General features: G+C 36.8%; 2 protein-coding genes across 7 annotated transcripts in view; both read left to right on the top strand.

Annotated features, from left to right (window-relative positions):
- Positions 1-6,774: 6,774 nt before the first annotated feature.
- On the top strand, positions 6,775-8,127 carry LOC109115461 (uncharacterized). Its single transcript, XM_019199496.2, has one exon. It carries the CDS (start codon positions 7,030-7,032, stop codon positions 8,125-8,127), a length of 1,098 nt encoding a protein of 365 aa, XP_019055041.1. The 5' UTR covers positions 6,775-7,029.
- Positions 8,128-13,619: 5,492 nt separating this feature from the next.
- DGD2 (digalactosyl diacylglycerol deficient 2) overlaps positions 13,620-15,676 on the top strand; it is a 29,704-nt gene continuing 27,647 nt past the window's right edge. For 3 of the 6 annotated variants that reach the window (XM_019199516.2, XM_019199518.2, XM_019199515.2), the window contains exon 1: positions 13,620-13,800. The gene's annotated coding sequence lies outside the window, so the exon portion shown is untranslated. Of the gene's footprint in view, positions 13,881-15,676 lie in introns of all 6 variants that reach the window. The other 3 variants (XM_019199517.2, XM_010273542.3, XM_010273545.3) reach the window with 3 other exon arrangements.

Below are 15,676 nucleotides of genomic sequence, written 5' to 3' on the forward strand. Positions count from 1 at the left end.
CGCTGCCCTGACAACTTGACCCAGGCGCCGACCTGGCCGCCTGACACAAGCGCCTACCTGACGACCTCGAGGAGTTCACCACCGTACCCCGGTTCTGACAGGATGTGACGAGTCTTACCGTTTGGGGGCTTTTCACCCACCTAACCCGCGAGGACTCCGGTATATAAAGACCTCACCCCCCAAAGGGGAGGAGGAGGGGAAAAGAGGATGGTAACCCCTGCCCTCTAGCTCTCTCATTTCTCTCCAAGCTCTCATTTCACTCCAAGCTCTCTGTAATCAGAATGCTAACTTAGGCATCGGAGAGTCCCCGCCGGGAAAATACCCTCGGGTACTCTGATTCAGTTCTCGTAGGTCCCTCAGCTCCCGCCGCCTACGAAGGAGAGGAAATCACCTCATGCAAAGGGTAGTCGGATTGCGCTGAACCAGGGAGCTCCACCATTCTCTGAGTTGTAGGGTACTCTGATTCAGTTGCGCCTAGGAGCAGGTCAAATGATGAGTCCACTAGGGAACTCCACCATCCTCTGAGTTGCAGACCGCCTAGGAGCAGGTCAAATGATGAGTCCACCAGGGAGCTCACCACTAGGCTGCTCGCCACCAGGCAGTTCGCCACCAGGCAGCTCACCACCAGGCAGTTCGCCACCAGGGAGCTCGCCACCAGGCAGTTCGCCACCAGGGAGCTCACCACCAAGCAGTTCGCCACCAGGGAGCTCGCCACCAGGCAGTTCTCCACCAGGGAGTTCGCCACTAGGCAATTCGCCACCAGGGAGCTCGCCACCAGGCAGTTCGCCACCAGGCAGTTCGCCACCAGGCAGCTCGCCACCAAGCAGTTCGCCACCAGGGAGCTCGCCACCAGGCAGTTCGCCACTAGGGAGCTCACCACCAAGCAGTTCTCTACCAGGGAGTTCGCCACCAAGTAGCTCTTCACCAAGGTACGTCACCACCGGGTCAAATAACGAGGTACTTAGCCAAAAAAATTTATACATCACAAAAAATGGTACGTGACCAGAAACGGTTACATCAATAACAGAGAATGAAAACTCCATGCTTATGTCCATCCCCACAAGCGACGAAGTCAAATCAGCCCTTTTCAGCATTGGAAACTTAAAGTCCCCAGAGCCAGATGGCATGCCAGCTTTAGTACACAAGGACTTTTGGGGTCTGATGGGCCTAGATTTAGTACTAATGGTCTAGGAGTTTATTCGAAACAAAAAACATCTTAGAAGGGTGAGCCACACTTTTATTTGTCTCATACCTAAAAAAGTTGATTGTATGAATGTTCAAGACTACTGACCAATCAACCTCTACAATGTCACTTATAAAATTATAGCAAAAGTGATAGAAAACCGTCTTCGTACTATACTAGATAAGTGTATTTTACCCAACCAGATGGCTTTTGTCCCGGGAAGACAAATGTCTGAGAATTCAATAATTACTCAAGAAATGTTTCATTTCTTGAAACACATAAAGAGAGGTACAGGATACATTAGACTGAATATGGACATGTCCAAAGCTTATTATCTATTAGAATGGAAATTTCTTCTTCAAATCCTTTCCCTTCTTGGTTTCTCTAAGGATTTATTTCATCTAATAAACGAATGCATTTCCACTGTTTCATTCTCTCTCCTTATCAATGGTACCTTTGAAGGTCACTTTTACCCCTCCAGAGGTTTAAGACAAGGAGATCCTCTCTCCCCTTACCTTTTCATCTTAGCCATGGAGGGCCTGTCTAGACTTCTCTATCAGGCTGAATCTGAGAGGAAGATTCAAGGCATTTCTATCTCCTCTTCTTACCCTAAAATCTCTCACTTTTTCTTTGCCGATGACATTATGATTTTCATCAGAGCACATAGGAAGAGATTGATAACCTCCTCCAGATTCTAAATTCCTTCGAGACTGTTTTTGGACAAATGATTAACATGGATAAATTAGGGGTTTATTGTAGCAAGAGTGTTCACCCAAGACTCCAAAGGTTAATAAGAAGACAATTAAAAATGGATCCCTTGCTAGAGAACTCTAAACACCTTGGTCTGCACCTTTTTTGGTCTAGGAATAAACATGCTCAACTATCTTTTATCCTAAATAATATAAAAGCAAAATTAAATAGTTGGAGAGCAACAACCATCAATTAGGCAGGAAAGCAAGTGTTAGTCCAATCGGTTCTCCAAGCCATTCCTATACATGCTATGTCCCCAATCAAATTTCCAAAAAAACAAAAAAAAACTATTGACCAAATGGAAATCTTAATAACAAAATTCTGGTCGGGAGTCTCTAAAGAAAGAACCCATCCCTACCGATGGTGTGCTTGGAATAAATTGATCATTCCAAAATATTTAGGAGGCTTGGGATTCAAAAATCTAACCCTGGTTAATCAAAGCCTCCTTAAGAAAGTCACCTAGAAATTCCTTATTGAACAACATAAACTTTGGGCACAAATATGGAAATCAAAATATTTTAAAGATAAAAATCTTTTTCCTTATTCTATTCTCTTTATAGGGTCTATCCTTTGGAAATCCATAGGTTCAACGCTTATTGACTTGGGCTTCTGAATGTGGAGCTCTAGTAAATGAGAACTCATTTCCAATAGAACAATTACCTGGATCCAAAAAAATCATAAATTTTCTTAGATTCCATTCCCCTTGGCCCTTAATCTTAGACAGGTAAATATCTCCCAATTAATCCACAATGGCCACTAGAATGTCGAAATCATAAACTCTTTATTTTCTTCGACTGAGGCTAATCAAATTTTGGAGACCCCCATTTTTTCTGAATTCTAATTCTATTACATGGATCTGATTATCCCCTATCTCTGGTAAATTTACCACAAAAAGAGAATACATGTGTAAACTCAATTCCTCATACTCTCAACTCCCTTCAAATCTCAGTTTCTGTACCAAAAAGCTTTGGAAGTTGTATACCGCCCCTAGATTTAAACTTTTCCTCTGGAGAATTTTAAATAATTTTGTTCTTGTAAAAGAGAATATCTGTTTAGAAAATAATCAAAAATTCTGTGTTATTTGTGAGATAGAATTTGAAACTATAGCCCATTTATTTTTAAACTTTCCTTATACTCAAGCTATATTATTTGGCAACCCTTAGAATATAAATTTTTTAAATATCTTCCGAGATTCTTGGGCTACTAATATTCATAATCTCTATACTCGTGTGGATGATAACTCTTTGTTTATGGATATACTAAACTGGCTTGCTATTGCATTATATTATATTTAGTATGATAGGAATGAGAAATGCTTTAGGGATAGAGTGATTCAACCTATTAATCTACTTCATCAAATTAATCACTCAATCATAACCTCTAATTCCCCTCAAAACAACTCTAATTCCTCAACATTAAGAAATATTATGGATAAATATCCTATTACTATCAGTGCTACAACGGATCTTATTATTTTCTCTGATGCAGGAAAAATCTCTGACAACTTATATAGTTATGGATTCATAATTCTATCCAGAAATCTAACTTGTTTAAAAATCTTGGGTGGCAGAACTGATCAAGTATCTTCTGTTGTACAAACTGAACTTTATGCGATCATGCAGGTGCTGTTAGAACTGTCCAACTAGTATTGCCAAGAAGTTTGTATATATTCTGATGCTAAACTGGTTGTGCAGGCGCTTCATCAGAAATAAGATCTTCCCTGGTCTTGCCTTTGGCTTTTGCAAAGGATTAGGAATTTATTTGTGAAACTTAAAAATGTGAAATTCTTTTTTGTATATCGAAACTTTAATAAACCTACCCATACGGTATCCCAAGTAGCAAAAACTCACTGTTTATCCTCTTTTATTTGTAATTACAATCAAGATGGGATACCAAGGGTAGAGGACTATGTATATGTTTGTTCTCCTTAATATAACTTGCACCTTTCAAAAAAAAGATGTATGGATATTTCGATCCTTAGTATGCAATTATAAAACTAGCAGAATATTCATCTTAGGGAAAATAGAAGAGATAAAAGAATAAGTAATGGTAGAAAGTTGTTTTTCTATTTGTGTTGATATCCCAAGTAGAGCAAAAGTTTTATAGATAAAGCCACTGTTTTTCTATGATATTCCAATGAGATAACAAATTAATTAGGCAAACAAAGATGAATGTGGCAAGAACTTGACAGTATAACTAAACAAACCAATTCAAAGTAAATCTCAAAAATGGTTGTAATTCTAAATTCAGAAGTCGAAAAATATCTTTCTTAAACTCTTTCTTATTCTATTAGATATTGAAGCTCCATTTGGGAAGAATGCAAATACAAATGTGTATGAACTGTGCATATTTGTATTTGCATTCTTCCCAAATGGAGTTTGAACAATCTCTACTCATTAAGCAAATTGGCCCAAATATACTTACCACCTAATTGTTATGAGTTTTTCTTTCTTTCTTTCTATCTTTCTTTCTTTCTTTTAGCAAGTTTTATATTGATAAAATAGAACTTTAAAAGCAAATGTTTGTTGGGAACACCATATTTACAAGAGGTTATATTAATAACATTGATTGAAGATTTAGACACTGGCTACCAGTGAAAAGCACCAAGTTGCCAGAGCAAAACAAAGCCTTATAAAGACGATTCAGCATCATGGTTTTCTTACAGTTATTAATATCAAATCCTAGATTCAATCTCAAACTACTTGGGTGCCACTTTTGCATAGATGAAATTTATGAGCAAACAACAAATGTAGAAGTTGAAAATAGAAATTATCTACCAATTTGGAGAAAACTAATTGTCATTATCTTTGCTTTATCATGTAAGTTTTTAGTTGTCCTTAATTTCATGAACTAAAAATTATATATTTTCTTCCCTTAGATGGTATTTGGTACTATGTAACATTTTAATCAGCCCATCCAAAAATGGTTTTGGTAGAATAAAAAAAAAATGGTGCTTATTGGAGTTTAAGTGAGAATGTGACACCACAGTTACAAACACCCCCTTACTTGCACACTAGTAATGGGATTCTGGATCCAAAAAGATTATATATCGCAATGCCAAAAGATGATGGAAAATATTTATACTTAATGGTGAGAGCAAGGTTTTTAAAAATGATCCGGAAACAGAACCGGTCAGGGGACCAGTTTCCGGTTAAGCGGTTCAACCGTCTGGGTCAAACGGTTTGACCCGTGACATCATAAAAAAAATTAAAAATAAAAAATTTATTTATAAATAATAAAAATAGTATAAAAAGCAGAAAAAATACAGAAAAATACAAAAAATAAAACTATCTAAATACAAAAATAATATAGTACAAATGAGAATATGCAAATGAAAAATAATTGAGAAATAGTGACTTCTCATTGGTTAGAAGAATTGGTTAATTCTTCAAGGTCCAGGGATCGACCACCATCGCCAGCGAAAGTTTCGGATGCACTTGAAGAACAATTGACGCCATCGTCCGCTCCTACAATCTGACCATTGGAGCTAACACCATCCACCACAGTGGTAGCCTGATCATCAGCAATAATGGCATCCACCATCTCTTGCAAGGCAATAGCCTTCCTGATAACCTTCTTCTGGCACTCCCTAACCCCAGAATCAATGCCTCGAACTGAATCTAGCCAAAAAACCAAAGCCATTAGAGTCTCATTCACTCTCAACTGCTCCTTCGCATCCATATTGATGGAGGCTCATCTCTTCAAGGAGGCCCATCTCATCATATGGACGACAACTCATAGGAAGAATTCAAGATAAGCCAAAGTACTCAGAATCCAAGATAATTCAAGAGTCCAAGATACATCAAGAATTCAAGAGTCCAAGATACATCAAGAATTCAAGATAAATCAAGAATTCAAGAATCCAAGATCATCCAAGAAACCAAGAGTTCAAGATAATCCAAGATTCATACCAAGATTAGGATAACTCATGCATGGATAAGATCCAGGGAGATCGGACAGTGGAGATCAAGTCAAGAAGAATCCTAGCAGATTAGATGTTTTGATATCTATCCTATTTGGAGAGCAATCGAAGAGCAGCGCACGGCCACACGTAACTTCGAACAGCAGTTGGCAAAGATGGCTGAACAACTACGAATCTTATTACGAAAGGTTGTTCCAAGGAACCGGGATAACCCGTACCCAACCGGAGGAGACAACCACGGTAGACCACTCATCGGTCCTATACCCCGGAATCCTGTTCTTGATGATGATAACGACGACGAAGTAGAACTCGGCGTTGCTCCAGTTATTGCCGGTAACAGTCTGTACCACGTTCCTCTTGATAGTGCAACATCATTTCTGGGTTCAAGTCGTGGTTACGTCAGACATCCACCGCAAGGATTCTACCTTCAATTCCTGGCAATTTGTCGGCTTCGACCCGGTTGGCCTTTGAGCCTATTTCCGATCGAACAACGCATCGTTCTATTCGGCCCTCAAATGGGAAACAACCATCGAAGAAAGCTCATCCTTCATCGGCTTTTTCAGAAGATGCGCGGGGAAAAGAGAATCAGTCCTGCACTAATTCATCAAAGAACAACAGGCAATCCCCAAAAGATAGAGACACAAAAATCAGAACCCCAGTGAAGAGGCCCCCCATTGAGAATGGATCAGTAGAGAAGCGTTTGGATCCTCTGAAACTACAGTTAGAATGTGGAGCCATAGAACAAGACACAGAAGAACAAAGCGCATCAGTTGTTCCTGAAGAAACAACACCAAAAGGAGAGAGTAACGGTCCTAACAAAATCTCAGAAGAAATTTTGAAGTGCCTGTCAAGCATTTTCCTGAGGATGAGGAGGATGAAGAACAGGGGAATGGAACTCGAAATGTTGTCTTCCTTAACATCTAATGAAACATATGCAGAACCAGAGTTCAGAGATCCTTATGGTATTTGTTCAGAATTTGGAAAGAGGGATATTGGTCCATACAAACACCTGTTTGTAATCGAAGCTAGTTCAATTGATCCAAATCGAAGAACAAACTCTTTGTTTCTGATTCGGAGATTGAAGCCGCTTCTTGGGAAGCTTGCATCTGTCAACCTAGATGGTCTTACTCATCAGTAGAAGCTTGCATTCTGGATCAACATCTATAATTCACGCATGATGAATGCGTTCCTAGAGGTTGGGATACCGGAGAGCCCCCATATGATCGTTGCAATGATGCGGAAGGCAACAATAAATGTAGGTGGCCACTTGTTGAATGCAATGACAACTAAGCATTTCATCCTAAAGCTACCTTATCACTCAAAATATACCTATGCAAAAGGTCCAAAAAATGATGAGATTCACCAGTGTATTCAGCAACAGAATAAGACCGCTGCTACCTACTCTTACGCTGAGTCAGAACCGATCGGTCTGACTCAAGTGAAGATTGGGGAAGAGTATGAGATCATCGTCACCAACTTTGCAGGTCTATACCGATACAGGCTAGGGGACGTGGTTAAAGTGATGGGATTCCATAACTCCACCCCGGAGCTTCCATTTGTATGCCGGAGGAATTTGCTACTAAGCATCAAAATAGACAAGAACACAGAGAAAGATTTGCAGCTAGCAGTTGAAGCAGGTGGGAAGCTGTTAATGAAGAAGGCAAAGGTTGAGGTGATCGACTTCACCAGCCATGTGGATGTGTCCATGGACCCTGGACACTACGTCATCTTCTGGGAGCTGAGCAGTGAGGCCAGCGATGAAGTGCTGAATGAGTGTTGCGATTGTTTGGATCGATCTTTCGTTGATGCAGGATATGTTAGTTCCCGAAAGGTGAATGCGATTGGAGCGCTTGAGCTCCGTGTGGTAAGGAGGGGAACCTTCCAGAAAATTCTGGATCATTACTTGGGGCCGACGTCAAAAACACTCATGTGTGGTCTAAGGCCGTATCAGAAACAAGCCCTTTATTGGATGACAGAATCAGGGAAGGGAATTGATGGTGAGCAAGCGGCCAAAACACTTCATCCATGTTGGTCAGCCTACCGTATATGTGATAAGAGAGCATTTGCAATCTATGTTAACAATTTCTCAGGGGAAGCTACTACACAAATTCCCAATGCTTTAATACTTGCTGACCTTTATCGCTACCTACCAGAGACGACCCTCGCATATCCTAGCCACGACTCGGGGTCAAGTCTTTTCCAAGTGGGGGAGAATGATGGAGGCCTATCTCATCAAGGAGGCCCATCTCATCATATGGACGACAACTCATAGGAAGAATTCAAGATAAGCCAAAGTACTCAAAGAATCCAAGATAATTCAAGAGTCCAAGATACAACAAGAATTCAAGAGTCCAAGATACATCAAGAATTCAAGATAAATCAAGAATTCAAGAATCCAAAATCATCCAAGAAACAAAGAGTTCAAGATAATCCAAGATGCATACCAAGATCAGGATAACTCATGCATGGATAAGATCCAAGGGGATCGGACGGTGGAGATCAAGTCAAGAAGAATCCTAGCAGATTAGATGTTTTGATATCTATCCTATTTGTTATTTCCTAGTTCTTTTACAATTTCCAAATGTATTATAAATACTGCTATTTTCCCAAAGTTATTCATCAATTCATACTTTAGATTTTCTTGAGTTCTCTTCTTTGAGTTTTCGCCACCTTTTCTCTCTCCTAGAGAAATCGGTGTTATTCGCTAGGTGCTAGCGAACGCCCAGTGCTTGCATAGCCAGCTCCGGTTCTCATTGCTTCCACGCTGCGTCACATAGGAACCAAATCCATCGTCGCCCTCCTTGAAATCCGCTGTTCAACTTCATCTACCTCTTTCTTAATATCAGAAATTTTCTTCACGCTCTTTCTAACCAAGAATCCCTAGTAACAACTCTAAATCTTCAAAGCAGCAGCCAGTCGTTTCTCCTCCGATACGAAGTGAATCGGAATAGAGATGACGTTTGTAGACGGGGACTTCATGTGATGCCGAACAGGGATGATGTGGGGATTCAGCGAGTAGTAGCGAGGGTGAGTTCTTTTTCTTTCTAACCCTAACGTAAGGCTGGAATTAGGGGACTAGGGACATGAATAGCATTTTTTTAAATCGAGCGAAAATGAATTTCACTACCCACGAACTGCTACCCATGTCAAACGGTTTAGCGGTTTGACTGCCCGAGTCAGTATAACCAAACCTGAGGGGCTGAACGGTTACCGGTTTTTCTAGTCCGACCATCTGGTTTGGTCCGGTTTTAAAAACCGTGGGTGAGAGTTAATATCCATCAAGTGCATCTTATTGAGAGCCCTCATAATTCTTCCACCTATCTGACTCTCATAAAATTGGGAATGTTGCTTCAACAATCACATAAAACAAACAACCTATGTGGTGTTTGACAACATGGTTGATTTTATTTTTGAAAACAAAAACAATTACCACGTCAACAAGATTTTATTGTTTTTGCTAATGTTTCATTTGTTTTTGTTTAAAAAAAAAACAAAAAATTATATTCTTGAACATCCCTAGTTTTTTTCTTTGCTTTTGCTATTTAACTATCTACAACAAGACGTCATGTTTTGCCTTTAGCATATGACCAAAATTTGTTTTTCTTATCTTATTTTGGTTTGGAGGTTCAAGATACACAATAGTTTGTTTGCTACTTAACTATCTAAGCACATATTTGCATATTATTAGATTGGAGCAAATCAATATTTTGATACAATTATAAATAAATCTCCACAATTAGATCACATTCAAATCCAATTCAAACAAATAGATACTTTTTTCCCGCTTCATTGAGTTACACAATGAATCATCATCATTATCATCCAAGCTTTTTCTCAACTATATATGGAGTTAATACTTGAATGTTGTTTTGCTGTTCTTTTATCTAAAAGACTTATCAATTGTGGAACACAATGCAGAATTAAACAGATCTGAATGACAAAACATCAGTGATGTGGTCGATTCCATATAATTGGGATAAAGCATGGATGCATGATGATGATGATGATGATGATGTGACTATACAAAAGGGAAAGGGAGGGGAGTAGCCCAACCCCTACCTATAACTAGGGATGGCAATTTTCTCCATCCCAGATGGGCATTTGACTTCCCCAACCTGATGGGGTCAGGGATGGGGATTGAGGTCCTTGCCCTGCTCCGACCCTGATTATATATATATATATATATATAATTATATTATTTCTATATATCGAAACATATTTAAAATATTATTCATAATTTAATTTTTATTTATTTAAATAAATTTATTTATAAAAAAATACTGTTATCTAAAAAATTTTGGGGATTCGGGTCTCGCGAGAACCCATCCCCATCGGGGATTGGGGATGGAGGACAAATTTTATCCCCGACAGGGATCAAGGACATGGATGAGGATTAATTTTAGAATCGAGGTTGGAAACGAGGAATTTGATCCCCGCCCGCTTGCCATTCATACCTATAACACCAACCCTAGTGATAGTAGGATTTGATCCTAAGTCTCGGCTACATACAACCACCCATTTTGTAGCCTTAATTTAAGGGAAAAGCAACTAGAGAGTACCATAAAAGTATGAACTAGAAGAGACCCATGCAAAGCTTGAGTTGGTGTTTGGATGCCAATATTCCATAGGTAAGGATGCAAAGTGGGTGGGTTCAGGTTGGGATTTTGTAAAAATTTGAATGGGCCAGCCTTGGGCCAATACAATGTAAATTCATTAGACATCCATAATTGCTCCCCCTATCCACAGCAGTGGATTCATTCAATTTTTTTTAATAAAATATCTTCATGTTTATTTTTTGTTTTTTTTTTTTAATTCAAAAACCCACAAAATTTCTAGGGGGTTTGAGAGCAGTGGTGCAAGTTGGGCCGGGTTAGGTCGGGTTGAGGTTAACCCTAATCCAACTTGAGTTGTTGAACCCCGACCTTATCTCTCACCCAATCATAAAGGTTAGGCTCCAATTAGTCTTGGGTTGGCCTGATTTCTCTACTTCATTTTGCCAAATGTACTTACTTCCTAGCTAATTATAATTGTTCATTTTAAATCAATATTAGCATTATGTGTAAAAGAACATGATTATCATGTTTTAGAAAAAAAATTGCCTTTAAACTTAATTAACATATAATACACACACATAGGGGGTGTAAATGGATCGAATTCGAATCCAATTAGAAAATTCAATATCCGAATTTGATTCGATATTTGATAGATATTAAAAATTAATATCTGAATTTGAATTGGATTAAATATTCGATTCGATTTGGATTCAGCCAATTAGTTATTTTAGGTAATTAATAAATATATAAATAAATATTTTATTTATATAAAGTATATAGATATATAAATTATTTATATAATTTAATTATTATGTATAAATTATATAAAACATTTAAATATTTTATGTATTATATATAAGAATTAAATAATCGGTCGATTTCGGATATTTATCGAATCAAATCAAGTCATATCCAAATTTGTATCCAATTAGCTAAATGGTATGAATAGTATATCCAAGTTCGACAAAATTATGATTTTCGAATTATTTGAATTTGATTCAATTATGTTGAATCTCGAATTCAAAATCGGATTTTTGAATACCACTGACAACCCTGTATATATACATGCATAAATCGGATTTTTGAATAACACTTACAATGAAACAATACATAAATTATAAATATATAGATATATAATATACATTTATGAATGCATGGTTGAATACATAAGTACATTTATGAACAATACATAAATTACAATGAACGCATGAATAGTAATTGCATAAATACATAAATGCATAAATTACATGAGTACATTTATGAACGCAAGCAAATATGAAGTTAAGTTGGGGTTTTTGTTGGATTGGGTTGGTCAAGGCCTCAACTCTAATCCAACACAAAGTTAAGTTGGTTCATGCTTTCAACCCAAACCCTATCCTAACCAAGGCTTCAAATTTTGATATGATATGTTCGATACAAGGCATATCATATCATATCTCTAAAAGTTCGATATGAGATATGGTGGAAAATCGGTTGTATCGTCTTTTTTCCACCGTATCAAATTCATATCAGGCTCTATTTAGGGTGTATTGGGGCGTATCAATTGCATATTTCGTTTGAAATAAGCCTTTCTTTCACCCCCAAATGACTCTAAAACTCCAAAACTCATTCTTAAGGTGTTAGATATGCAAAAATTTGCAAGAAACAAAGCGTACATCGTTAATTTTTTTTGGTGGTTTCTAAAATTTTGAAAAATTATGGTAAAAGTAGGTAAGTTTTTTCAAAATTTTTTAATATCTTGTGATTTTTTTCTTGAATGTTTAAATTTATGTTGATATACATTTCTTACATTCAAAATCACATTTCTTTTGTGTTGTGAATAGCTCTATGAAAATTTCATAAAAATATTTGGGAAAAATATAAATTAACAAAAAATTTGAAAATGTAATTTTTTCTCTGCTTATAAAGAATTAGTATGTTTTAGATCTATAGATTTATCTATCATATCCATAGAGCAATTGGAATTTCTTCTTTCTTCTTTTGTTTTTTATATTTTTAGAATTAAAAATAAATAATAATTAATTATATTTTACCATTTGACCACAATGATTGAATATATTATAATTGTATGATATCATATCCACGGAGCATTTGAAATTTCTTTTTTAATAACTATTTTTTGAATATATTATATAATGTTTATTTATTTTTTACAAATTTTGAAAATAAAAGTAAATAATTATTATTTATATTTTCACTTAGAAGTTGTACCAATGCATATTTTATGGTTGGATAGATGAGTTGGGTTTTCCCATCCCAATTATAATTTTATAAATTATAGTTAAGTATAGGTTTTTTAATGAACGTATAATTAACTACAATGTATTTTTTTATAAACCATTAAAGTATATTAATTTAAAAAATATATATGTATATATCTCATTGATGTCTTATATTTAATATTATTGATGTATTTTTATGATTTATTAAAGTATTTATAGTGTTTCAATGCATATCTTAATTTTTCGTCAATACAAATGCATATCTAAGATGTATCCTAATACGTCTGTTTAAATTGCTGTTTCTATACACTTAGTGTCCACGATATTTTGAATCTTGATCCTAAACTTGAAGCCAATCCAAGCCAACCTTACTCTTTATTTTTTCCAAATTGGATTTGGATTCGGGCTAACCTGATGCAAGTTGCAGTCCAATTTGGGCCCATTCGTTTTACCTTTTTACCCCTCTAAAAAGTAAATACCGGCAAATGAACGACGCCTTGAGAAAGAAGCTGACGTAAGCAATTGAGTTTTAACTATTAAAGTTGATAGAATAGATTCGTGCTCACAACACAACTCACAAGCATTCCTCCGTTGCTAAACTTAAAAGAAATGAAAGACTGTTTGCCTTGGTTGAGAGGGAATATTACATCTTACTCTTCGAGGTTTTGCCTTAGTTGAGAGGGAATATTACATCTTACTCTTCGGCTACTCGTTTTTGTGTAGTTAGTTCCTTGGCTGAAGGGTTGAGATTGACCAAAAATATGAAAAAAAAATCAAAGGGGAAGACAGGGTTAGGCAACTAAACATTTCTAACCAATAGAATTTTGACACGTGGATAATTAGCGTTGCAGCGTTCCATCGGAAGTACTCTGTCGAATATTCTCGTACAGGTAATAAAGAAAGGGACTTCCCAATGCATAATAGCCGTCGGATTCGAATCTCACTGAAAACCTCCCTCTTCTGCTGATACTCTTTTTCCTCTTGAATGGCGACACTGAATGAACCTTCGTTTGAAAAACTTGAAAGGGAAGAAATCCCTCACGTTATCTCTTCCTTCTGAACTCTGCCCTAATTCAATAATCATTTTGCATGATTCAGCTTTTTTAGCAATCTTATATCAATTCGATCGGTGTTTCTTCAGATTTGATATTTTTTTGGTTCCGGAAAAAGGTACAACAACCAACTAATCGGCATTTCTTCAGTGTATTTTCTTTGTCCCTCTGTTAGACATTCTCGAATTCCTGCTTCGGGTATACTTGTTTTATGTTTAGCTTTCGAGTTGGGATATGTTCTTTTTCAATCACAAATCTGTAATTCTCCAGGAAGTTGATAATTTAAATTTATATTATTGATTGAGAACTCGCTAACTCCGAGTAAATTTGACCTTTTGGTTGTATTCAGTCTTCTCTTGGGTCATTATTTCGCTAATCCTCGTTTTTCTTTTGTTTTTCTTCTTTCTTTTCATCTATGAATTGGCTGTTTTACAGACTGTGGTGAATTTATGCTTTTCTATTATTGCTGCAACACGGATTGTTATGAACTTCTATGATATGTTCCCATGAGCTCGTCAAGCAATAGGATTTAATTAAATGAGGCTCCATTTTGTTATAGCTGTTATTGCTGATGCTGTTATCATTATCATCGTCATATCAGTAAACAAGTATACTTGAAAATAACAATTGTTTTAGAAATAAAATGTTCATATATTGAAGTAAAATCTCAGAGAGTTTAATATCTGAATTCATTATGGTAAATTCTTTAATTATTGTATATTTAACAGAGACATAATATGCATCGTCTGTGATTATATATATTTTTCCTGCTCTATACTTATTGGCATCATTCTTAACCCAAAGTCAAAATGTCATGTGAAATATTTCATCTAGGGATGATCATGGGCCAGGCCAGGCCGCGTTTTTATAGGGTATCAACAGTATTAAGGCCTGCCTTGGCCTGGCCTGGCCTGGCCAGCCCCCTGGGCCTGGTCCAGGTAGTGTTGGGCTGGACATCTGGGCTGGCCCATATAAATTAAAATTAAAATTTTAATTTAACTTTATGTTCATAGTTACAGAAAAAACATATTAAAAAGTTATTGTGTATACAATAATATACAATACCATATATACATGCCATACATACTACATTTATATAGATAATTTTTTTTGACGCCTTATGTAGATGTATATAGATATTATATACAATAATTTCTGGGCAGGGCTGTGCCAGTAGGGCCTAAGGCTTGCTTGGCCTGGGCCCAGCCTACATTGTGTGCAGGCTTGATGTGGGTCTAGGCAGGGCCAACTTGATAGAAACATGGCTTCCCGGGCCTGGAAATTTACGGGCCGGGCCAGGCTGGATCATAAATGATAATCCCTAATTCCGTCCCAGTGAAATTGGAACATCAAATACCTTAAACATCTTTGCCCTGACCGAGCCAATCAGCCAAATGAGTTAATGAAATTTAGTTCTCTCTGCCAGATGAAAACTCCACAAATAATAGTGTTTTTTTTCATGATCTCATAGAGTGAAAATATCAAAGCAGAACCCTGGCCCTTCTGTTGAACCAAAGAGGATTCAGGGAATTGGTTTTCAAGTTTTCGTGAAAAGGTGGTCTAGATTAAAGACTATTTTGTGCTTGAGCATCAGAATCCATGAAAATTTCAAAATTGTCTGTTAGACTTTTATCTTTGTGGTCTCTCCCCAACCAACTTGGCTACTTTTGACCATGGTTTGCAATATTGGCGATATTTGGTGAAATATCCTTGATATCCCAATTTGCTAGGTGGCCATACAAAATCTTCCGGGAATCTCTTTTTTTCCAAATATCCCCAATAACTTTCTGATACTTAAAGGCACAAGTTAAAATGGCAAGCAATTGACATATATAAAGAAGAGAAGATGGCTAAAGACCAAAAGGGAAAGGAGAAGCATACCTATTACAATTGATTAACTTTTCCCTATTTGATTTATACAATTTTTGTTATGGTTTTTTGAACCTTAAATGTGCAACTATATCTCTTCTAATGATCTCTTGAAGGCTTATTAA

The sequence above is a fragment of the Nelumbo nucifera genome, chromosome 7 (assembly GCF_055504915.1).
Source record: "Nelumbo nucifera cultivar China Antique chromosome 7, China Antique-T2T, whole genome shotgun sequence".
Lineage (NCBI taxonomy): Eukaryota > Viridiplantae > Streptophyta > Magnoliopsida > Proteales > Nelumbonaceae > Nelumbo > Nelumbo nucifera.

Bases quoted from the DNA above. Each gene is read 5' to 3' on its own strand.
- LOC109115461 (XM_019199496.2), top strand. From the start codon at position 7,030: ATGATGAATGCGTTCCTAGAGGTTGGGATACCGGAGAGCCCCCATATG.